Consider the following 26,194-nt stretch of genomic DNA (forward strand, 5'->3'; position numbering starts at 1 on the left):
TAGCGCTGCTGCACTGCATGTGTGATACATGCGAATGTGTCTGTTTAGGGTCATTTACTGGATTTAAGAGGAAAATATTGACATTATTATAAAGAAAGCCGTTTGCAAGTACAGTAGCATGGACAACCAGACAGCGTCACATTTATCCACGGTGGTTAACCAGGTATTCTGAAGTAATGTGGTAAAGGTATTCTCAAACTAAAGTTGTGTTCGTGAATTCGCTGATTAAATAAAACAAGAAGCATGCTTAATCAAAATATTTAAAATACCTATCTTTGTATTTTCATGTCTGCAGTAAATAAAATTTCTCAGTGTATCCCTATGTACTTTAACTAATTAAAAGCAATAATAATAACAACATATTCAATATTATGAAAAATATAATATTACAATTATAGAATTGAAATATTATTGAGCTTTGCACAAATTAAAAAAATCTTCAAGTATTTTTCATCCTAGGTCCTAATATGATGCTCCGTCTGATATCATGTCACCGGTGGCGGACCGTCATACAACCTGGTGTTTGGTTAAGGTGGTGCTCCACCTCAGTGAAGCCCAAATCCCAGCAGGGCTCAGATCAGACCCGTCTGAACCCCCTCAGCATCCAGATGCTCTCCAGGAACCTGCAGAAGCAGATATTCCGGGGCCGGACACAGGAGTACACAGATGAGGATGTTGAACGCAGTATAAGACACTTGGAGCATCACAAACTCTGGGGAAAAGAAACAGACCTGTTACCTGACGTAGAACTCAAATTACCTCAGATGTACGGCAATAACATTGATGAACATTTTCGAGTACTTGCCCAAAAGCAGAGCCTTCCTTACCTTGATGCGGCTAGCCAACTTCAGGGAGCACAGCTTCCCGGGATGCCCGAGGAATGGGCATGGGAAGTGGGCTGGACTCGGTATGGGGCGGGAGGAGAGAGCCACAGGGTGAATTTCCCAGATGAGAATGCTATTGTGTTTGATGTGGAAGTCTGCATGGCGGAGGGACACTGTCCTACATTGGCCGTGGCGGTTTCCCCAACTGCCTGGTGAGGGTTATTTACCGTAATAGATCCAGACCATTCATTTCACCACTGATTCCAGACAAACTTTTTTATTTGGTGTTTCAGGTACTCGTGGTGCAGTAAGAGGCTCATAGAGGACAGATACACCTGGTCTAGTGATCTGACGCTGGCTGACCTCATCCCTCTGGAGACTCCCACAAATTCCAGCCAGCCACGGGGTGGAGAGTGGCAGGAGAGGCTCGTTGTTGGACACAATGTGAGCTTTGATAGGGCACACATCAAAGAACAGTACTTACTGAAGGTGAGATCCATTTCAGACTAATTTGAGTCTCATTTCAGATGTTTCTTCCATTTGCTATCGTTTCTAAGGGTGCAGTGATATTAAAATTCAACATTATTTGGTCTTAAAACATGAATACATTAAAACCAAAACTGTAAAATCCAAAATGCAAATGATTTTAGAGCATGCTTTCCCAAATTGGAATTGATAAAAAAAGCTAACAATTAAGTAAATAAAATCATAATAAATCACTTGAAATATTATATATGTTTATTTGCATGTCACGTGATCAGCATCAGATACCAATGTGCTGTTAAATTATTAAAATATTAACTTAAAATCTTAGGTAGCACTTTAAGAATATATTTTATGTAAAAGTTTAGGAATCCCTGCAGGGCTGTTAAAGGGTAACTTAAATAAAATATGAACGTTAGATGAAAAACTTAAAAAAAGGTGGTGCTTAAAACTTAAAGAAATAACAAATAAATTAAAGCTCAATTAAATTAGACTAATAAAAAAGACAAAAACACATAACAAAATGATTAAAAATGAAACGAACTGAAATTATAACTGGAAATATAAAATAAATAATAATATAATAATAATATATATGTAATGAGATTTGCTAGAGAGTATATATTATAAAATATGTTTTTTAGAATTAATTTCAAGTAATATGCAGTGCACAATTGACACGCATAAATATCCAATGTGAACTGATTCTGATAAATTAAAAATCTCTATAATAAGCTGATAATTATAATACTGATATATCATGCATGTGCGGTTGGGTTGGTCTGTGCAGGGCTCCAAGATGCGATTCCTGGACACAATGAGTCTCCACATGGCAATCTCAGGGCTGACGGGATTCCAGCGCTCGCTCTGGATGGCCAGCAAGTACGGCAAGAGAAAAGGCCTGCAGGAAGTGAAGGAGCACATGAAGCGCCTCGGCCGTCGCTCTGAGGGCCCGAAGGTTTGTGCAAACTTGCAGCTGTTGTCAGATCTGCCAGTGCTATATACAGTGTTAACTTGTATGCATTTTTTCATGCAGATTGGCTCATGGGAATGGGTTGATATCAGTAGTATTAATAACCTTGCTGATGTTCATGCTCTCTATGTGGGAGGAGAACCGTTGAAGAAAGAACCAAGGGATGTGTTTGTGAAGGGCAGCATGTCTGATGTTAGGACCAATTTTCAGGTAAGCAGGGCATTTTTTGGGGGGTCTACTAGAATAGGTTTTCATGCTTGTTTGTTTCATGCTGTCTCTAATGCTCTGTTTAGTTCCTGTCTCTATGAAGCCCCTCCTTCTGAAAAGCACAATGTGCACTGATTGGTCAGCTGGTCCAGTGTGTTGTGATTGGTTAATTGTTTTGCTTTGAGCATGTTTTGTGAAATGTCATGCCCCTTACCGTAACCGCAAGTTTTAGCTTCTCGGGGTTAAACACTAAGGCTATGTCCGAAATCGCATATGTCCCTACTATATAGTAGCGACAAAAGAAGTATGTCAGAATTCAAAAAGTGGGCAAAAAAAGGACCTGGATGACCTACTACTTCTGGCAAGATTCTGAAATGTGCATACACTGGAAACTTTACAATCCCATGAGGCCACAGGAGAGGATTTATCAATGCCAGTGCAGCGGCACAACTGACGCCGGAAGGTCACATGATAATGATGACATGGCGAATGTGACATCTCAATTTCATTCAGACTACACACATTCATAATATTATAGAACGCAGAGTAATTACTTATTTAAAATGTGTACCTACTTCCTACTCAAGAGAGCATTTATCTAATATAGTATACACATTAATATTTTGTTGGTCTGCCTTTTGCTGCCAAAACAGCCCTGACCCGTTGAGGCATGGACTCCACTAGACCCCTGAAGGTGTGCTTTGGTTATCTGCTGATAACCAAGATGTTATCAGCAGATCCTTTAAGTCCTGTAAGTTGCGAGGTGGCATACTGTTTCCATGAAAGGATGTACATGGTCTGCAACAACCCGTGTCAAAGTAACATCCACATGTATGGCAGGACCCAAGGTTTCCCAGCAGAACATTGCACAAAGCATCACACTGCCTCTACTAGCTTGCCTTCTTCCCATAGTGCATCCTGGTGCCATGTGTTCCCCAGGTAAGTGACACATACACACCCAGCCATCCACATGATATAAAAGAAAACGTGATTCATCAGACCAGGCTGCCTTCTTCCATTGCTCCGTGGTCTAGGTCTGATGCTAATAGGCTTGTTGGTGCTTTTGGCAGTGGCCAGGGGTCAGCATGGGCACCCTGACTGCTCTGCAGCCCCATACACAACAAACTGCGATGCTCTGTGTATTCTGACACCTTTCTATCAGAACCAGCATTAACTTCTTGAGCATTTTGAGCTACTGTAGCTCGTCTGTTTGATCGGACCACACGGACCAGCGTTCACTCCCCTCGTGGATCAATGAGCCTTGGCCGCTGTCGTCGGTTCTCCACTGTTCCTTCTTTGGAGCACTTTTGATAGAGACTGATCACTGCAGACCGGGAACACCCCACAAGAGCTGCAGTTTTGGAGACGCTCTGACCCAGTCGTCTAGCCATCACGATTTGACCCTTGTCAAACTCACTCAAATCCTCATGCTTGCCCATTTTTCCTGCTTCTAACACATCAGATTTGAGGACAAAATGTTCACTTGCTGCCTAATATATCCCACCCACTAACAGGTGCTGTGATGAAGAAATAATCAATATTATCCACTTCACCTGTCAGTGGTCATAATGTTATGCCTGGTTGGTGTATAAATGGATATATTACTGATAAAGAGAATAACTCCCTTTGAAGTGACTTTGTATCTTTGTAAACTTTTTTTTGATGCTCAAACAGCAACTTAACTAAAGTTAGATAAAAATATAAAAAAGCAAAAATGTAGAATGTAAAATGTAGTCCTCTTAAAGGATGCTGAATGCTGTTATACAATTAAATTGAGAAGTGAAACTACGAACAAAGGAACAAATCAATTAATAATGTGTCATCTGTTTATTTGATGCTTTAGGAGCTGATGCAGTACTGTGCTCTTGATGTTTTAGCCACACATGAGGTCTTCACAGAGCAGCTGCCTCTCTTTATGGAGAGGTATGACACTTGATTTACATAAACCCGCCCACAGCCTTACATTGTGGCATATTATTGTTTAGGTGACCTTGTCATCTTTATTTTTCTAGGTGTCCTCACCCAGTGACACTTGCAGGTATGCTAGAAATGGGCGTGTGCTACCTTCCTGTCAATCAGAACTGGAGGCGGTACTTGGAAGACTCCCAGGCCACTTATGATGAGCTGCAGAGAGAGATGAAGAAATCCTTGATGATTTTGGCTGACGATGCCTGCCAGTTATTAGAGCAGGACCGGTAAACATGCATTGTTTTGCCTCTTTCTTTCATAACATGTATACAAATATCTTAAAGGGCCATGAAACCCCCAGTGTCAGCAGCAGTCAGTTCTCACCACAGTTTTTAAAAATGCTACAAAAGTGGGCATGGTAAGCTGCAGAACAGAGGGGGAAGAGTGGAGACAAATAAGGCAGCAACAGCTTCGATTCATACAGTTTTATTTCGCCTTCTTTGAGTTAAAAGCATCAATCTATTTCACAAATGTACACTGCAGTTTACCTTTACACACAACACAATATACACATGGTTTTGAGAGAATATATGCGACACATAAACACTTACAAAGCAAAAACAAACACCCATTTTGATCCATTACTGCATCTTTCACTTACTTTATACAATCTCACTGTTTGAAGCGTCTGTCAAGTGGGAAAATAATGTGTGCTGTAGTGAATAATTAAGCGTTTTCTCATTGGATACACAAGGACACACATTATCATGAATAATTATAAGACACCAAGTCATCGTGTGATGTTGACACGGAGACTAATTTAAAACCAGATGTTAAAGGGTTAAGTTCACCCAAAAATGAAAATTCTGTCATCATTTACTCTCCCTCAAGTTGTTCCAAACCTGCATGAATTTCTTTCTTCTGCTGAACACAAAGGAAGATATTTGGAAGAATGTTTGTATATAAGCAGATTTTGAGCCCCATTGACTACCATAGTATTTTTTCCCCTACTATGGTAGTCAATGGGGCTCAAATATAGCGCTAAAAAGGCTAAACTAAGGGATGGTAACATTATCTTCCATTATGTTCAACACACAGCAATGTTAAAATCTCAGGAAATGTTATTTAGGGTTTCATGACCCTTTAAGGAAGAGAATCCAGTTTTACAGACTATACAGTTCTTTATTTGCTTACTTACTTTACTTTGCTAACTGGACTTGTGTAAAATAGATTATTTTAACTAATATTTGATGTTCAGTGATCCAATATTTAGTGATTATTGGTGTGGTCTGTTGTTCAGGTACAAAGATGATCCCTGGCTGTGGGACTTGGATTGGGACATTCAGGAATTCAAGCAGAAGAAAATGCCTGTAAGCAAGAAGAAAGCCAAACAGGAGGCCGAGGCAACAGCGGCAGCCAGCGAAAATGTTCCCAAAGACTGGGACGAGGGTAAGGGTTTTTAATTTCACTTTTGATCTTGCATTATGACGATTTATCAATGCTTGAACATTTTGAACACGTTTGGTGCTGATTTTGCAGGAACTGGGGTTTAATGTTGATTAACAGTATTTTTCTTTCTTGAAATGGTTGAAATGTTTCACAGTCAAAGTTCCTTAAATACACTACAGGTCAAAAGTTTGTGGTTGGTAAAAATTAGTTTCAGCAATTTCAGCAACATTGTGAAATAATTTTACAGTTAAAATATATCTTTCTATTTGAATATATTATAAAATGTTGTTTTTTTCTGTGATGGCAAAGCTGAATTTTCAGCATCATTACTCTAGTCAGTGTCACATGAAATCATTCTAGTATTCTGATTTGGCGCCTCTCATTATTATTAAAGGGGTGATGAATTGAGAAAAAAACTTTCCCTCGAGCTTTTGATATATAAAAGGTCATGGTTATATCAAAAATATCCTGTAAGGTTTAGAGCTGAAAACTTCATTATTAGTCAAAGAAAAGCTTTTATTGACACCAGGCCCAGAATGTGCCAAGCTCTGACGTCAGAGTATGGTGAATCGCCGACTCAACAGAAGAATTTGTGTTGACTGATTCGATTTGTGCCTGACATGACATAGGCCTACATAGAGTTAACCGAATCCAACTTCTAAGCAATAAACATGCCGCATAAGCTTCATTCGGATTCCAGTATTTTGAATGCATGCATGAACTTTATTTTTTATGAATATTCAGCTCACGTTGAAAACCACGCAAACGTCATAAGTTGACCCCAGACAACAGTATGAAAAAATGTAAAGTGTAAAAAGCCAGTTCATGACACTTTTAAACAGTTGTGCTGCTTAATATGTGTCCAGTCACGGAAAGTGGTGACACAAGTCGGTTCTGGGGCATTTTGAGTTATTCACAGATTCTGAAAGTGTAGTCTCCAAGCTTTCCAAAGATGTGTAACACATGGAAATCTGATAATATTTGGAGAAGTTGTGTCCATCTGAATGTATGCCTTTAGAAAAGTGTAAATGAGAGAAAACAGCCTCTAAAGTTTTGTAGTTCTCACCTGTTCTCACCTGCTGGGAGTGACAATAGGGCTCATTTACTTCTCATTTAGATAAGCCATACCCCCTGTAAAGCTGCATGGTTGCTAGTAACGACAGAAGCAACGAACCGAATCGGAAAAAATCGGACCGCATACTACTAATAATAAAGATGCTAAAATTACCATCTAAAAGCCCATTATAGTAATGTTTTTTTTTGGCAAGTGATACGATGCTAACGATTACAATTAAAACGACAGTTAAGAACAATAGGTAGGTATGGGAAGGTCTAAACATGAGATAACGTGTGTGTGTGTTCTTAGAATGAACACAAAAAGACAAACTTTGGTGTTTCTGGAACACTGCGTCTGTTCGAAGGGGATAAAGACAGAGATGTGATTACAGTCCTTAACCGTGGCTGTAGTGTAGAGGTAAGGCGCATGTCATTAAGTTTTGACGCATCTGCGATCAGTGGTTCGAGTTCTAGAGCGCTGCATAATAAGTAGCCACGCTTCCCTCGGAGGGCGGGTACAATAACAAAAGAAACAAAAGCCGGCTTATCCCGTATGGAAATACACATAGACAATGACACGCCCCTACTGCATGCTAGAATCTCAGAAAACAAGCCGATTTCAACCTCAAAATGTACCCTTTTAAATACACCAATAGTGCTGTCTCAAAAACGTAGAGGCTTCTTCGTGATCTCAACTAACAGATTCTGCAAAAAAACGAAAATCACATAATTTGAAAAAAAAACGCTTCAATCTCATTTAGCTCGAAAGTTGTGCTGCCGACTTGTGTCCCTGGTTTCCGTGACGGGTCACATATTTTTGTGGAAAGCCTGATTAATTTTATTTTATTTTTAGAATTCTTTGATAAATATAAAGTTCAAAAATCTGTTTGAAATAGAAACTTTTAAAACATAATGTCTTTACTGTCACTTTTTCAATTTCAATTGTAAACGTCTGGAAATATTTCAGCGATCTCTCTTTCTACAGTCTTTCTATAAACGTCCTGCTTGCTCACTCTCTCTCCTCCCCCATCAGTTTCTGATTGGCTACAAGAGTCGTTTGGTGCTCCGTGGATCGGTTATATCCATTCCTTCTCCTTTTTACATAGCTAGGACTATGCACATCTTTTGTCAGCACACACAACAGAACAGACATTTAGCAAATATTCTCAAAATTGTTTGTTTAGGTTCAGCAGGTTTTCTCAGAAATCACTTACTGCTCCTTGAATTGATCAAAATGTGTGAAACCCTGAATCTAGATAAGAGGAACAATAACGTTAACCCTCTGTTTCAGACCCAGGCCCTCCTGCAGAAGATGATGAGGCTGGTCCACACCCCAGAAGAGAGCTTTTACAGAGACTGAAGGAGACAGTCAGCTGCCTGCCAAAGAGGAGACAGCACTTACCAGCCCACCCCAGGTGAGTGCTGCCCCCATTATCCCATTTGGGTAAAACAACATACGGTTCCACATTGCATGAGTGCACATTTTGTGTATTGTTCATGGTCAGCTGGTACCGTAAGCTGTGTATGAAGCTATCTGAGGCCGAGGAATGGTCTCCTGGAGCCAGTCTCATCAGTCTGCAGATGAGGGTCACACCCAAGCTGATGGGCCTCACGTGGGACGGCTTTCCCCTGCACTACACCGACCAGCACGGCTGGGGTTACCTGGTACCAGGCCGCAGAGATAACCTGGACATCTCAGAGGAAACTGAAGGACCTGTATGTCCATACAGGTAAAATATATCCAGAATAATAATGTGTTTATTAGGAAAATATTGAAACGGCTTGACAGAATCTTTCCTGAAACTTGGTTTCCAGGGAAATTGAGAGCATCTATAAGGATTACTGTGAGCGGAAGGGGAAGGAACAGCCCCAGTATCTGGACAGCCCACTTTATGATGACCTCATGTTGACGGACAGTGCCGTGTGGCAGAAGGTTAGAGCTTTGGCATGTTACTAAACAGGTTTTTTAGGCCCAGCATTTTTTGTGAAAGTATCTGCATATTTTTTGTCCCATGTAGGTTGAAGAAGTGAGTCGAATGGAGGTGTTTGATGATGAAGTGCTTAGTACAGCAGGGACACCCAAGAGGATCAAGGTTTGCTTCATTTAAACCTTATGATAAAAATAAAAAAAATTTATTTATAAAACAATTATTATATGTTATATTTTTAAATATCATTAATATTACATTATATATTAAATAGTATTAAATTATAATTAAATATTGCTTTTAAATATTATTAAAAACATGATTATTTTATGATTTATTATAATTTAATACTATGTAGTTTATAATTTAATATTAATGATATTTAAAAAAAAACATTTTTCCTAATAATGAGGATATTCATCTATGAATATTACCATTATAAAAAATAATTAATATTCAATTATCTATTAGATGATTTAGTACTACTACTACCTAATATATTTAGTAGCATTTAATATTAACAATATTAAATATGAACTAATACATTTTATATTTGTAATAGTAAAATCAATTTAATACTATGATTAAAATATATCATTATAAAAAAGATGATTCATAATATACAATGTATTCAATTATGACTATTTAAAATATTAATAAAAACTTATAATTTAATAAAAACATTTTTATGATATATAGTACTTTAATACTATGTAGTATAATTTAATACTCCATTTGTAATCATACTTTTCCTAATATAATACTATGATAAAATAATATTAACATTATAAAAATATTTTAAAATATAGTTAATATTAAATTATATATTAAATGATTTAATTATATCTAATATGTTTTGAGGCATTTAATATTAACAATATTAAATTATATTTTCTTATATTTGTAATATTAAAATACATTTTATACAATGATTCAAATATTCTTAAATATTCTTCTTCTTAAATATTATTATTATTAAATGATATATTAAATAATATTGCATTGATTATTTAAAAGTCTTAATTAAAAATATAAAATTTGTATTAATGTTTTGCAAATATTTTTGTAATAATACCTTTATTTGCTCAGTAGAAAAAAATAAATTCATTAAGTGAAAACGGGAACGGCGAGTGCCCCTATCACCATGGAAACGGACCATACAATGATGTCAACATCCATGGGTGCTGGTTCTTCAAACTGCCTCATAAGGTACATGTCTGACCTCGTTGTACAATGCAGTCATTGAAGTTTTAGTTATATAGACTCAAAATTGTTTAAAATAACAGGATGGAAATGAGAACAATGTGGGCAGTCCATTCTCAAAAGACTTCCTGTCCAAAATGGAGAGCGGTACGCTTCAGGCAGGACGTGAAGGCACGAACGCCACACGGGCGCTAGAGATCAACAAGATGATGTCCTTCTGGAGAAATGCCCATAAACGCATCAGGTTTGAGACTTCCAAATGTGCTCTTTTTTTAAATAGGATGTTTCGACAGCTGAGTTTTCAACTGAAATCTTGTCTTTCTTTGCAGCTCCCAAATGGTAGTATGGCTCCGCAGGGCAGAACTGCCGCGCACCGTCAGACTGTAAGTTAACAGCGGCTGCTAGTGTGTCTTCTTCATTTGATTACAAGCACTGAAACTTGTCTGACGTTCTCTTCACTCCTTCATCAGACATCCTGACTATGATGAGGAAGGGCAGTATGGCGCCATTTTACCACAGGTCATCCCAGCTGGAACGGTCACTCGCAGGGCTGTAGAGCCCACGTGGCTGACCGCAAGCAATGCTCGGGTACGACTACAGTGACAATTCACAATTAATGAAGATAATGAATTACTTCCATTCATTAAGATCAATATTTCCATTAAGAAACTATTTTTGAATATGTATATCGAATAATTAAGATTTTTGAATGTTTTCGAAAGAAGTCTGAAAGAAGAATGCATTTGTCTGATCAAAAAACAGCATAAATATGAAAATTGTGAAATATTATTACAGTTTAAAATAACTTTTCTATTTTAATATATTATAAGGTAAGCAAGATTTAAAAAAAAACAGAAAGAAATGAAAATATTTATTCAATAAGGATGCATTAAAATAGTCATTACATTTATAGTGTTACAAAAGATTTCTATTTCAGATAAATGTTGTATCAATAAATTCAGATTTGCCATCCCAAGACTTTAAGATGTATTAAAGAATGTTAAAATGTAATGTTATTGAAATATAACATGTATTTAATGTTTATATAGAAATGTTTTTTATTTTTTTTTAATACATAAAAACTTAATGAGTATAGAAGACTTTTTTCAAGTTTTCTTTAAAACAAATCTTAATTCGTGTATATAATCATTTTTTTAATTAATTATATATATATATATATATATATATATATATATATATATATATATATATATATATATATATATATATATATATATATATATATAAAATAAAAACTTTGACAAGAAGTAAAAAAAAAAAAAAAGTACATACTAAGTCATAATGAGATAAAACATCACAATTATGACCTAAAAAAGTTACAAATATAGCAATTTTGATATTATGTATTTTTATATTTATTTATATATTAGTGTTTATTTAATGTTTGTTTGATTTTTAAGCTGTTTATGTTCAGCACTTTGATCCATTTTTATGATTCTAAAATTTGAGTCGAGAACTTCTGTTTTCTGAGTTTAGAAGTGTTGAAAGATGTGTGGAAATGGGCTTCCATAATGATGACATTAAACTGTGTTAAAAAGCTAAGCAGTTTGTGTTTGTTTTGCAGAAAGATCGTGTAGGCAGTGAGCTGAAGGCCATGGTGCAGGTGCCTCCTGGCTATCACCTGGTGGGAGCAGATGTGGATTCTCAAGAGTTGTGGATCGCTGCCATGCTGGGCGAAGCACACTTTGCCGGAATGCATGGTATTCCAGATGCTCTTTACTAGACATTAGATTCAAAGAGGAAAGTCATGGTGCTTCTGTGGAACAAACTACACCCCATAGGTCATTCTTAATCTCTGATTTCCAGGATGCACAGCGTTTGGATGGATGACGCTCCAGGGAAAGAAGAGTCAGGGCACGGACCTGCACAGCCGTACTGCAGACGCTGTGGGCATCAGCCGCGAACACGCTAAGGTCTTTAACTACGGACGGATTTATGGGGCCGGCCAGCCGTTTGCCGAACGACTCCTCATGCAGTTCAATCACCAACTGAGCCAACAGGAAGCAGCCAGTAAAGCCCGGCAGATGTACGCACTTACCAAAGGACTGCGCAGGTAGGCCGAAAACCTCATTTATGGTTTACTTGACTGTGTATGCAGTTTTTTTTATTTATTATTATTGTTTATCAATTTTAACGATTGTGTATTTTGAATCAGATATTCTGTCCAGGGACTACAGATGAAAAATAACTGGTGCAACTACTGAAGTTTATTAATGTGCACTGTCCCTGTAAAAAAAAAAAAAAGTCCCTGTATATCTTATTTCTTTACCTTTAAAGAAATAAGATATACAATTCATTTATATTTTAATGTATACTTGTTTTTAAAATAATACTATTTTAAAAGTAAGATTATATTATATATTAAGTATTATTCAATATATTAAAAACATAAAAAGATACTGCAGTCCGTAACTTTTGGCGCTCTAGTGGTTAATAAACCGAACTGCATGCATCTTGTGGAAGAACATTGCAGCCGGAGCTACTTCTCTCTGTTTATGTCTATGGCGGATCACGCAGGGACCGTGCTCCTCCACAGCGGGTCCTACCAGACGGGTCTGAAATAGTCCCAGTATAAACACTTATTATAAATTCAGGGTAAGACAAAAACACTGTTCCGAAAATTGATTCATGTTGTACATTCTCATTATATAATTTTTGTAAATCTTGAACACAAAAAAAGTTACGGACAGCAGCTTTAAATAAATAGTATCAAATATTATTTAAATATATTTAAAAAGTTTTCATGTGGTGCTTTGCCTTAAATAATTGAATATGCGCAGATATCCCATTTACTGATTATGTGCAGATATCACCTGTCTGAGGAAGGGGAATGGTTGGTAAAGAAGTTGGATGTGGAGGTGGAAATAGCTGAGGATGGCACCGTCTCACTCCAGGATTTGCGTAAAATCTCAAAACTGGCATCTCAAAGGTCTGCTGACTGTCCTGGCCATTTTATGGAAGTCTATGTTGGACAAATTTGCATGTTAAATTTCGTTTTAATCCTTGAAGCACCACCAGGGGGAGCAAGAGGATGTGGAATCTCACAGGGCAGCGCGTGTGGACGGGCGGGACAGAATCAGAGATGTTCAATAAGCTGGAAAGTATCGCCCACTCTGAGGAACCAGCCACTCCAGTGCTGGGCTGCAGGATATCCAGAGCTCTGGAACCTTCTGCTGTTCACGATGAGGTGAGGGAACACTTAAGTTCCTCCAAGGGTTTTATTTTATTTTTTAAATACATTATTTTAACAACCTAGAAGCATTGACACTTCTGAGTTGACCTTTCTAACTGCATGCAGTGACATAGATAATGAATTAACTAAGCACCACTTTATAACAAGCAATTAACAAATAGAATGTGATTTATTTTCTCTACTGGTTGTAAATATAATAATGTGTAATTGAAGGTAAAATTAAATATATTACACTAATTGATTTTTGTTAAGCATAAATAATCAGCTGTAAAGGTTAATTTGGTGTTGAACCAATAATAAACATTGTATTTTTTTCAAAAACATTGATGTAGCACAAAAAATGTAGGATGCAAATGAATATTGCAAACCAACTGTCTTTAAAGAGGGCCTATTGTGCCTTTTTACCAAGTCTTGAGTTTGTTTTTGATGTTTACTAGAATAGGTTTTAATGCTTGAATGTAAAAAAAACAGTGTATTTTTCACATTGTTGCAGCACCTCTCTTCTTAGTCTGTCAGTATAAATCTGTTTAGTTCCGGTCTCGATGAAGTCTTATCTTCTGAAAAGGGAAATGTGCTCTGATTGGTTGGCTGGACCAGTGTTTTGTGATTGGTCAACCACTATGAGCACGTTTTGGAAATGTCAACACACTGCTAATCTAACTAAGCCAGGCCACGCCCCTTTTATGGCATATGCCTTAGGTGGGAATTTTTTTTATGAAGAATAATGTGAGTATTCGTATTCAGAAGAAAACTCACAACTACAATTGAGGTGTAACAAAGCATAATAGGTTCTCTTTAAGAAAATGTAAGTATTGGGTATCTTTTTAATTGTTCACATAACCCAGTTTTGATTGTTTTAATAGCTAATTAAATTTTCATTTAATTCATGACGGTCCTATTATGCTTTAGTTTATTACCAGCAGAGTCAACTGGGTGGTTCAGAGTTCAGCGGTGGACTATCTTCATCTGATGCTGGTGGCCATGCGCTGGCTGTTTGAGGAGCATGACATTGGCGGGCGCTTTTGCATCAGTATTCACGACGAGGTGCGTTACCTGGTGACGAGTGAAGATCGCTATAGAGCGGCACTGGCCCTACAGATCACCAACCTGCTCACCAGGTGAAGACCAACCTTTGATTTCTGCTACTTGTGGCATTGCTCTGTGAAGTCCACCCTTGAATATTTCTGTCTGTTCTCAGGTGCATGTTTGCCTATAAACTGGGCATGATGGATCTGCCGCAGTCAGTGGCTTTCTTCAGTGCGGTGGACATTGATAAGTGCTTACGGAAGGAGGTGACCATGGACTGTGTGACTCCATCCAATCCCACAGGAGTGGAGCAGAGATATGGGTTACCACAAGGTAAGACTAAGCCTTAAAGTACCCCTATTATGCTCTCTTAAATGTCCGTAATGTTTTTTTGGAGTCTCCTACAATAGGACAAAAAACACTTTAGTGTTCTGATAATAATCATTTCAGAATCAGCTCTTTTCTCAGTGTGTGAAACGATCCTCTAAACCTTTAAATCTTTTCCGAGAGCCTACTCTGCTCTGATTGGACAGATGGCCCAGTCTCATGATTGGTGTACTCTGCTCTCATTGGGTGCGTTTACATGCACGTTCTTAAGCCGACAATGTCTAATAAGCCGACAATGAACATGGTCATGTAAACGCGGTAACCTGTTTTCTTTTATCGGAGTAAGGTCATAAACGGCGTAAGCATAAACCGGTCGGAACAGGTAGTTTTTTTGCCTAGTACCTCGATTTCGCACTGCATGTAAACGCATTAACCTGCTTTCTGTCGGCTTATTGAAGTGCACGTGTGTGAAAGGTGACAAAAACGCAAACTTAGAGCAGATTTAAATGCATCCAGACAGAGCGAGTTAGCGTTTTGCATGAAATAAGGACATATACCACAAACGCAGACTCGTTTAAGACCCAGAAAATTGTAAAGAGGTGTTCTCTTTTCTCATGCAGCAGAAGTAGCCTAGAAGAGGTTCAGTCAGAACGCTGCATAACTGCATATGGGACAATATGAGCCCTAAATCTCCCGCTGACACGGTGCACACTTTATTTAACATCACAACTGACGTAACATTTGAAAAACTCAGAGTCAGATATATGGACATTATTATTTTTGACGGCACTACAAGGAAATAACCTGGTTTATAAATAGTCATGTAAACGCGGTTTACTTGCGTTGTCCATTTACTGGTTTGCATGTGAACGGGGAAAACTGGTTATTTCAATAAGCTGATTTTTTGGAGTTATCAGCTTACACTAGTAAGCTGTAAACGCAACCATTGACAGATTTAGCAGAAAATCGTGTAGTTTATAATGGCCTTCAGACTATGATTCTGTGCAGTCAGAAGATATCAAAGATGTTTGATATTTTGAGCTGATTTTAAAACACAGTTTTTTTTTGTGTCATGTTTCTAAATATGTTTTTCATTTTAGAAAAGTTCTAGTTAAAGGAATAGTTTACTTTAAAATGAAAATTTCCTGATAATTTACTTTCAGGATTTTTCTTCACATAAATGACTTCAATGGCAACCAAAATGTTGAAGGTCTAATTCAGTGCAGTTTCAAAGGAAGGGCTTCAGAGGCTCTGCACGATCCCCGCGGTGAGGAATTGGGTCCTATCTAGCAAAACTATCTGTCATTTTAAAGAAAAAAAAAAACATGTCTATACTTTTTAATCTAAATTTCTCATCTTACACGGCTCTGCGACATACCATGGATTGCATAATCACGTCAGAAAGAACACTCTAGATGTAGATGGAAGTACTGCCCCAAGAGAACGTGTGAAGACTAACAAAACGCCCTTTACCAAAAAAAACAAAAAACTCCATCTCCAACATCATTATTTAACCTCTTTTTTTGCTAAAGGGTGTTTGTATAAGTCTTCGCATGTATGCTTTGTAAACACAGTGTGGTATTTCTGCCTAAGACTAGCGTGACCTTTCTGACATGATCACACAATCTGTGGTGTGTTGCGGAGCAAGATGAGTAATTTTGGGTAAAAAGTATATACTTTTTTTAATTTTTTAAATGACAGATGGTTTGGATAGATAAGACCCTATTTCTCATCTGGGATCGTGCAGAGCATTTGAAGTCTTTTGAAACGCATTGATTTGAACCTTCAACATTTTGGTTGCCATTGAAGTCCAATGTGTGGAGAAAAATCCATGTTTTCCTAAAAAAACTTAAAGGACAACTCCGGTGAGAAATGAACCTAGGGGTAATCAACAGATGGTTACAGAGTAGATCGTTCTCTGGGATGTGTTTTCATGGAAATCGAATGTAAAGAGTTTTATCTTTAAAAACAGATTAGCTTATAACGCTTGTCTATGGGGCACAGAGTAGTGAAATTAAATCGCTAGTTAATACCACTAACAAGGCTAAAAATAGCCTCACACTAACAGTAGCATAATGAGGGTCCCAACATGCAAACCGAAGCATTGAGAACTTTGTAAGTGGACAAACAGTTTAATAAGAAGATACTTTATAAACATATTGCATTACGAGTTCACGGACAGACACCATCTTGGAAAACAGTCTCGACTCATCGAGCCACGAGCGCTCTGCTAAGTGATGAACTGTGACTTGGAATCTCATTTGGTCCGTTGTTTCTGGAAGAAAACACTGAACGCGACAGAGAAAATAAATAAATAAAAATAAAAATGTCCATGTTATTACATTTCACAAACTTAATTCCTATCGACCAGCTCACTTAGAACAGCGCTCGTAGATCGATTCATCGAGACTGTTTTTCGAGATGGTGCCTGTCCGTGAACGCGTACTGCACTATTTTTATAACGTATCTTCTTATTAAACTGTTTGTACACTTACAAAGTTCTCAATGCTTCGGTTTGCATGTAGGGACCCTCATTATGCTACCGTGTTAGTGTGAGGCTATTTGAGCCTTGTTAGAGATATTAACTAGCGATTTAATTTTACCACCCTGTGTCTACCCGGTGCCCCATAGACAAGCGCTATAAGCTAATCTGTTTTTAGAGATAAAACTCTTTACATTCGATTTTTTAAGAAAACGCATCCCAGAGAACGATCTACTCGGTAACCATCTGTTAATTACCCCTAGGTTCATTTCTCACCGTAGTTGTCCTTTAAAGGGCTAGTTCACCCAAAAATGAAAATGTGATATTTATCTGCTTACCCCCAGGGCATCCAAGATGTAGGTGTGTTTGTTTCTTCAGTAAAACACAAATGAAGATTTTTAACTCCAACCGTTGCTCGTATAATGCATGTCAATGGGGTCTAATTCTATGAGAGTGAAAAACACACAGACATCAGAATCCGTATTAAACCCTGCGGCTCATGGCGACACATTGATGTCTTAAGACACAAAACGATTGGTTTGTGTGAGAGCCCAAACAGTATTTGCTATTTTTTACCTCACATCAGATGCATCTCATCTAGTATTCCTCAGCACCATTACTTCCGCCGAAGGTCAAAATAATGGCGCGATCATAGATATATTTATGTAGATGCCTCATTCGACCAATCCACGCAGGCACTAATGAGGAATATATATATATATATATATATATATATATATATATATATATATATATATATATATATATATATATATATATATATAAAAAATCATATATGAAGTTATATCTATGATCGCGCTGGTATTTTGACCTCCTTTGGCGGAATAGATGAGATGCGTCTGATATGAGGTAAAAAATAACATACTGTTGGGTCTCTCGCAGAAACTGATTGTTTCGTGTCTTAAGACATTGTGTCGCCACGAGCCAAAAGGTTTAATACGGATTTTGATGGGTTTTTTTTACTCATAGAATTAGACCCCATTGACATGCATTATACGAGCAACGGTTGGAGTTAAAAATCTTCATTTGGGTTCTACTGAAGTAACAAACACACCTACATCTTGAATGCCCTGGGGGTAAGCAGATAAATATCACATTTTCATTCTTGGATGAACTATCCCTTTAAGTTCTAATCCACTGAAGAAAGGCATGAACATCTTAGATGGCATAAGGGTGAGTAAGCTATCAGGAAATGTTCATATTTAAGTGAGCTAATCATTTTAATCTAATCTTTAACTTTAATTTAATTAAAATTAATCTTTTTTGCTGAACAGTTCCTTAAGAAATTTGCCAGATCACATGGAAATTTGTTTATTAGGATTATAGCAGCATTTTTATGAACATCAATAACTTATTAAATCTAAAACACTTAAAATACCACACAATGTATTAATAATTAAGCCAGACTTATGCAGGTATTCTTTAAATATTGTTGATACGCTACCGTGAACAATCATGTTTTTATATCAACAGGGGAGGCGTTGGATATTTATCAGATTATAGAGATCACCAAAGGGTCTTTGGCCAAAGGAAAACAACAAGCTACAAGGTTAAAGTAATATCTGTGGCAAGAATGAATAAAGGCAGGTCATGCAGACTCAACACAAATGGCCATCCCTAGAGCAAACTCAAAAAAGGGTTAGGTGGTGCTCGTCTATGAATGGGGGATGGAAAAAGTGCAAAAGAAGGACTAGAAGATATTTTTTTTACTTCTTCCTCCTCTTTTTCTTTGGAGCTTGATTTTCCTCCAAAGGCTGAGAATCTTGAGTCTAAGGAAAGATAGACACCATTGAGGATGAAGAAGCCAATCCCAGAGCTCTGTATGAGAAAGAACGTGTTTAAACAAAGACACACCTGTTGGCTTTCATCCTGCTGCTGTTCCTGCAGTACAGCCTCCAGCGTGGCAGCGTTGATTCTGAAGTCTCTGGAAGTGCTCAGCTTCATATACTGCATCAGATTGACCTGTGTAAAGACATTTACAGATGTGCCATAAGGTTTCAGAGGTTTTTGTTACATTTGTTGTTGTATATGCTATGCATATGGGATAAGACTTAAAGGGAGAGTTAACCCAAAAACGAAAATTAGCCCATGATTTACTCACCCTCAAGTCATCCTAGGCGTATATGACATTCTTCTTATAACACAATTTAATTTATTTAAAAAAAAATGTCCTGCTTGTGTTCATCTGAAAGAAGAATGTCATACACCTAGGATGGCTTGAAGGTGAGTAAATCATGGGGAAATTTCCATTTTTTTGGTGAACTAACTCTTTAAGAGGCTTTACCTTGGATTTCTTGGAGAGAAGAATGAGAAACTTCTCATACTGTTCAATGTTGAAAATGAGGTTCGGGATGGCTCGGCTCTCACGAAGAACTTTCGCCTAGAAATCACATCAGACACACAAAACATTTTCAGGTAGACTTTGCACTCCAAGGCCTAAATTGTTACTAAAATATTTTCATAAAAAGTGTATTTATAGGTAATGATGAATTTAAATAGTTCTCACTGAAGCAGCTGCTACTGCCTCATCTTCTTTCTTCTTCTTCTTCTTGTCCGGGCCTCCAGCCGTCAGCTCTCCACTCTTTACGAGACATTTAACAAAATGTTAAGACACTGCGGTTAAAAAAACATCAAGCAGAAAGAAAACAGACCACTCATAGGCACATACCTGTACATATGTGATGAAACAGTAACACTGAGGAGTGAGATGAGACCCCGACAGCCTCACCTGGACACAAGAGATGTTTGTGAGTTTATTTAGTATAGCATTTAGGTTGTCACTTCAGGTTGAATCTGGATCTACAAAAAACATGCCTCAAATATTTTTTTGTAATAACTGTTTTTATGTTATGTTAAAGATTCTGAATCTACTTGAAAATTGCTTGACAAAATGGTTCCTTTGGTATGAAATTGTTAAAAGGTTTATTTTATCCTAAATAAATGGTATAAAACTTTAGAGATCAAATTTGACATCCTTGCAAGATTTCAAGATAAATGTTGACACTAAACACCATAAGGTTCAGTAAGTTTTTTTTAAATGTATCTCAACTCTTACCTAGACTGGATTTATTTAATCAAAACATTTAATTTTTAATTATATATTACAGTTTAAAATATTGGGTAACACTTTAGAATAAGGGTCATTAGTTAACATGAACTAATAATGAACTGCACTTAAAAAGTATTTATCTTTGTTAATGTTAATTTCAACACTTACACATTATTAAAATCTTGTTGACATTAGTTAATGCACCGTGAACTAACATGAACAAACCATGAACCGCTGTATATTTATTAACTAATGTTAACAAAGATGAACTAATACAGTAACACATGTACTGCTCATGGTTAGTTCATGTTAGCTAATATATTAACTAAAGTTAACTAATGACCATTATTCTAAAGTGTTACCAATACCTTTTTCTATTTAATTGCAAATTCTAAATGTAATTTTTTCCTGTGGTGGCAAAGCTGAAATAATCTTTGTCACATGATCCTCCAGAAATCATTCTAATGCGCCGATTGATTTGCTGCTCAAGAAACATTTATGATTATTATCAGTAACTAGTCTCAGAAGTCTAATCCAGGGGTTTTCAATCTTATAGATGCCACACCGACCCCCAGGTATTATCATCTTTTATAAACACCCAAAATGTATATTATAAATCTAAAATAAGTTTGTTACGTTATTAAATATTTTGTTCTAATCACTGTAGTAATAATATATTGTTATATGTATTATTAATACTTTAAAAAAATCTATTATACTTAATAGATTAATAACTAACTATTAATATTTATTTATTTTACATTAATTTATTGCTATACTTTTTTATTTTAATCTAATTATTATTTTATTTTAATAACAGTTTTCTCTTGACTTTTCCACTGACCCCATCACTCCCCCGCGGTCCCTGGACCCTTGTTTGATGTGTAAGTAATAATGATTTCAATATCACACTAAATGGTTACTTTCTGGCAACCCTTTATACTCTGAAGAAATTGAAAACCCTTACCAGTTTCTCCAGACGTGCGGGGAGCTGGCCAGGTTGGGTCGCACACAGCTGAATATACTGAAAGAAAAAAAATTTGTTTTACTTTTATGTGCAGCACTTTTACAAAGTTGTGTGAAGCTTAGCTGTAAAGATTTCCCAACCCATAAACCAAATCAAAAGCACTGTTATTATAAATCCTATTACTGTTGTAAATCAGGAAGAGACTCACATATTTGGTAAGTGTAGTGAGGATGCTGTAGGTGCGACTGAGCTCTCTCATTAGGGTGTCCGTGCAGGGTCCTGTGGGCAGAGCGGTCTGAACCAGCTCATGCAGAGCCGTTAACAGTGTGCCTAACTGAACCGTGACAGCCTTCTCGATCGGGTCCTGCTGGCCCAGTGCCTGCTGGGTATTTCCTAATGCACATACAGGAAGTTGCCATAATCTTCTTTATCCTAGATCAGAGGTGTTCAATCCTGCCTTTGGAGTGTAATAAACACCTGAAACACTTATGTTACTACATCGTTATATGGCAGTACTAGGGGGTCGTATGCAATTCCAAATTCAGCAACTGGAGATATATAGAGAGAAACTGTAGGATAGTGGCCCTCCAGGAGAAGGTTTGTACACCCATGTGTCCTAGGGTGCATTCACACTTGGCATGTTTGGTTTGAATAAAACGAACCCTTGAGTGATTGCTGTTCATTTGAATAAGTGTGAACACTGCCATTCAAACCCTGATATCTCGGTCCCTTCCAAACAAACTCTGGTGTGATTCCAATGATATATGAACGCAACACGGACCAAAGACATGTAAACGAAGCAAAAACAGGAAGATGAGACCCTAAAAAGGACAGAATGCTCAAGCATATTTTTTTCTCTCGTCTTAGTTGTGATGTTGCCCATCACAGTTGAGTACATGTATCAGAACCACGTCTCCTCGCAATAGATCTTCATTTGTGTGCGTGACTGAGGGATTCTAGCCACTGTTTTCACTCCTATAAACACTTTATAAGCTCCTCATGAGATCAAAAAAACATCATATGCAGGCTATGGACACACAATGAGCGCATTTATTCCTGCACACAGCATTGTTTCGGATGTTCAGTCTATGCTCCGTCTCAAAATAGGCAATATGTTACAAAACTGACCAATCCGGTTGTGAATGCATCCCTATACCTTTAGGTTCAGTGATAAAAATGCCAATCTAAACACCTTTTTTTATGCTCTGAACCAAACTACAAGTGTGAACCTAGCTAAGGGACATCCAATCCTGGTCCTGGATGGCTATAATCCTAATTTAACACACATGAGCAAGCCAATGAAGGTCTTCAGGATTGCTAGCAACTTCTAGGTTGGAAGCCTTCCAAGGAAAATATTGGACACCTAATGAGATTTTTGGTGCATTTTACCTGAAATGGTTCTATCTGAGCTTATCTGGCCTTTCTTCTTGGCAATCAACCAATCTACTTCATCCAACACCTTTCCAACCTGAGACAGGACTAGAAGCTGGAAAGGAAGAGAGACAGACAGTGCACTCTTTTAACAGGGACGAAGATTTAAAAATGTCTTTCTGAAGTGTGTCTGTTCTTACCGATGTGGATGCAGCTGTTTTAATGCTGATGATGGCAAAATGAGATTGTTTCTCCACCTCTACATCCTGCTCAGAAACAGAATTTTGCTGACTTAAGAAGACCTTAGCACACTAGAGGATTTAATTTGTTTTAAAAGAGGCCACAGTACCTGGTCGATGTCTCCCAGCTGGCTGTGTATGTCCTGACACATCTCCCAGAGCAGAGACACTGGGCTTTTATGCAGGACATGCAGGTTGAACAGCAGGGACACCAATCCCTTAGTGAGAGAGATGTCCTCTGATAGAGAGAATATGGTGAAAGGGTCGGGGACACAAAATTAAGCAGCGTTGTGAATATTGTGATGATTTTTAACAAGTTTTTGTTTTATTTGATCATTACATTTCCTGAAGACTTTTCATGATCTTTCATCTCATCCATTACTTAAAGGATTAGTTTACTTCAAAATGAGAATTTCCTGAAAATGTACTCACCCCCATCTAATCCAAATCTTTCTTTTTTTGAGTAAAACATTCCAGGCTTTTTCTCCACACAATGGACTTTAATTGCAACCAATGGGTTGAAGGTCCAAATCAGGGATGGAAATTAGCACCCGCCACCAGCCAAATGCGGGTGATTTTGAGTTGTGGCGGGTAAACTCGCTTCACCTACCGGCCACCGTGGCGGGTAAATAAAAATTGCATACTGTTTCCCCTCTTTATAAACTGTGTTCAGTGCATGCGAGTGCGGCCGTATATCCGAATATGACCAGTCGTTTTTGCCGTCATTACCCAGATGTAGTGCCAGAAGACGCGAATAAGAATTCGCGCTCGCGCTGAGAGAAGATCCGTCACTGTCATCCGGAAGCGCGCACCCATCTCACAGCGCGCAAATATTGAGTTCTCTTTCAAGTCTTGTGCTTAAACAGACAAACTCGCACAAAAAGTATGCCAACATATTCATCTTGATGAGTATTCTAGCAGAAATAGTCTGAATATGCCTTAAGTGAACTTTATACAGTGGTGAAAGAAGAGCATATCCTTCTATTAGGTCTTAAAGGGGAAGTAGCCTTTACTGCTATGTTTAATGTCAAACAAAAGGACATCACTCACTGCTCTTAATTGAATAGCTTTTGTAAGTTTAGTAAGGATTAATCTTTCATGTAAACAGTTAAATATGCAGTTATTTTACTTTTGATTACTTTATTCAATTTCTGTACCTTTCTGCAGGCCAGTAGACCTGTACATTATTATTTAATGTACACATGAGTGAGGTCGAGTTAAACAATTTAGTTTGAATTTTATTTTATAATTTATACTGTGGGTTGTTGAAATGTGCTAAATAAATATTTGCATAATTTGTAATTGATTTATTATTTGAAACTTTAATATTAATTAATGCAATTGCAATGCCTTGATTTTTAGTAAAGTTACACAGTCACATAGCATTAGTCATAAATGCAATGGATAATTGGCATCATTTCTTTTAGTGCTTCGGTTTCAGCCAATAATTTTTATTTTGGTGCATCCCTACTGACAATGTTCTGCTCGGTATGTCGTCAACACGCTTCAGATGCCGTCAAAACTAGTAGTTTCATTGTTGGTATTAAAAACCTAAAACTGGAAGCCATAAAAGACCACAAATCATCCAAATGCCACATCCAGGTAAAAAAAAAAAAAAAAAAAGAGCACACAGAGCCCTACTCATTTAATGAAATGTATATCAGTTCATGGTTTGTGTGTGTATAAGAGTGAAAGAAAAAATGTCAGTATTTCTTTGAGATTTGAGATTAAATAAACAGCTTAAGTATTGTAGAGCTTGTAGTATTAATTTTCACATGCAGTTACACATTGTCGGTTATAAACAAGAAAGTGGCTGGTTAAAACATTAAGTGGCTCGTAGATTTTGAAATCCACCAGCCACAGTGGCCGGTGGACAAAAAAGTTAATTTCCATCCCTGGTCCAAATCATTGCAGTTTGAAAAATTTCTCATTGAAAATTAGCTCTTTTCATAAGTTTCTAAATAATTTTTCATATATTACATTTTTTTAGCAAGTATACTACTAGATTTTTACTGTTTAGTTATGGTAAATATTTTGAATCTACTTGGCAACAATGGCTGTTTGGACAAAATGATGGTTCTATTGCTAGGAAATGATTAAAAGTATTATTTTTATCACAAATTAAATGCATAAATTGAGAGATATATCTCATCTTTTTTCCATTTTTGCAACAATGCAAATGCTTAGATAAATGTTGGTTTGAAAGCATCCCAGCTGCCCCTAATAAATGTTTCATCTTAATCTCTGGACATGAATCACTTACCGAAGTTGGTTTCCTTACAAATTTTCACAGTCCATGTGAGCATTTGCGTAAACTGCACATAAAAACAAAGAAGAAAATGTATTGAGATTCCTGACAGCTAACACTGCGACAGCATGAGTGTTTTGAAGAGTTACCTGCTGAGAGGAAGGACTGAGCTGTCGTGACAGAACGCTGAGGATGCTGACCAATAACTGAGCTTCTTTACTGTTTAACTCCTCCTCTCCCCCGCTGAGCTGGTTCATCAGTGCTCGCTGGACAGAAAAGATCAACTTTCAACACATGCTGCTGTACGTTTTGTCTTCAACTTTCTCATACGGATGAAATATACTGATTGAGCAGAGCAAATGGAACATGATGGTCATTCTGGGCTCGAAAATGAAGCTGGTACCTGAAACTGGCGGATGTAGAAAGCCGTTTGCGCTGTCAGATCAGACCCCTCGCCCTCTCCCTCAGCTTCCCCTGACACATCTTTAAGACCGATTGCGTTTCATTAAAACAGCATTAACATATAAAACGATTATTTAGAAGTCACAGACAGGAATGCTAAGATACCCACCGAGAGAAGACAGGAAGTTGCTCATGCGTGTCGGGTATCGCTGTAGCACTGTGGTGAAGACTCGCAGCAGACCCTCCAGACATAGTAATGATACACTCTGACCCTTCTCCTTCTTCCCAGCATCCTCCACAGTGGACGGCACGTTAGTGTAGCGCCACATTAGCACACTGCATGCAGGGAAAAGAAATTAAGAAATGCAGCTTCTTTCATGCACTGGACCCCTAAGAAAACCTAAACATTTATGAGGTTTTTGAAGTCAGCATGAAATCTAAATTGACTATTCTTATTTTTTAAGGAATGCTGCAGTAGTTATTATTTACAAAAATGTATTTGTTCACATAGCTATTTTGTAATGTTTAATCAGATAACATCCCTCCCTCTTGCAGTGATCATCTTGTCTTCTCTGATGATGTGTTTACTGGCATGAGAGCAGGACAAGATCAACCAATAGCAAACCACAACCATCCAATCAGTTCCCAATGGACAAAATCAAGTCCCGTCCTAGATTAAATCTTGTTTAAAGAAGCAGTTTCACTTGGATGTACATAGATTAGGCATAACATTATGTTGGTCCGCCCATTGCTGCCAAAACAGCTCTGACCCGTCAAGGCATGGACTCCAGCCACGTCCCACCACTTTGCCCATTTT

General features: G+C 37.4%; 2 protein-coding genes across 7 annotated transcripts in view; one reads left to right on the top strand and one right to left on the bottom strand.

The window, feature by feature from the left end:
* On the top strand, positions 1-18,713 carry polg (polymerase (DNA directed), gamma). Of its 4 annotated transcripts, none has more exons than XM_067436087.1 (23): positions 1-187; positions 460-1,036; positions 1,118-1,313; positions 2,098-2,265; positions 2,344-2,490; positions 4,331-4,410; positions 4,500-4,682; positions 5,696-5,844; positions 8,192-8,315; positions 8,406-8,630; positions 8,716-8,833; positions 8,919-8,993; positions 9,921-10,037; positions 10,115-10,275; positions 10,361-10,414; positions 10,502-10,619; positions 11,617-11,752; positions 11,859-12,105; positions 12,859-12,981; positions 13,062-13,239; positions 14,155-14,363; positions 14,444-14,604; positions 18,575-18,713. In XM_067436087.1, exons 2-23 carry the CDS (start codon positions 468-470, stop codon positions 18,658-18,660), a joined length of 3,624 nt encoding a protein of 1,207 aa, XP_067292188.1. In that variant the 5' UTR covers positions 1-187; positions 460-467; the 3' UTR covers positions 18,661-18,713. The 4 variants fall into 4 exon arrangements, 2 of the variants coding, with proteins under 2 accessions (XP_067292188.1, XP_067292187.1); XM_067436086.1 differs by having other exon boundaries at positions 1-163; XR_010901566.1 differs by lacking the exon at positions 18,575-18,713 and having other exon boundaries at positions 1-163; positions 14,166-14,363; positions 14,444-14,579.
* fanci (FA complementation group I) overlaps positions 18,397-26,194 on the bottom strand; it is a 24,243-nt gene continuing 16,445 nt past the window's right edge. For 2 of the 3 annotated variants that reach the window (XM_067436084.1, XM_067436083.1), the window contains exons 25-37: positions 25,547-25,713; positions 25,379-25,458; positions 25,125-25,241; positions 24,991-25,042; positions 22,838-22,965; positions 22,689-22,754; positions 22,507-22,603; positions 21,326-21,510; positions 21,118-21,174; positions 19,770-19,829; positions 19,608-19,682; positions 19,386-19,481; positions 18,397-19,063 (exon numbers count right to left, since the gene is read on the bottom strand). In XM_067436084.1, coding sequence (XP_067292185.1) covers positions 18,719-19,063; positions 19,386-19,481; positions 19,608-19,682; positions 19,770-19,829; positions 21,118-21,174; positions 21,326-21,510; positions 22,507-22,603; positions 22,689-22,754; positions 22,838-22,965; positions 24,991-25,042; positions 25,125-25,241; positions 25,379-25,458; positions 25,547-25,713 — 1,525 coding nt within the window. In that variant the 3' untranslated portion in view covers positions 18,397-18,718. The remainder of the gene's footprint in view (positions 19,064-19,385; positions 19,482-19,607; positions 19,683-19,769; positions 19,830-21,117; positions 21,175-21,325; positions 21,511-22,506; positions 22,604-22,688; positions 22,755-22,837; positions 22,966-24,990; positions 25,043-25,124; positions 25,242-25,378; positions 25,459-25,546; positions 25,714-26,194) is intronic. The other variant, XM_067436085.1, reaches the window with a different exon arrangement.

The sequence above is a fragment of the Pseudorasbora parva genome, chromosome 25 (assembly GCF_024679245.1).
Source record: "Pseudorasbora parva isolate DD20220531a chromosome 25, ASM2467924v1, whole genome shotgun sequence".
Lineage (NCBI taxonomy): Eukaryota > Metazoa > Chordata > Actinopteri > Cypriniformes > Gobionidae > Pseudorasbora > Pseudorasbora parva.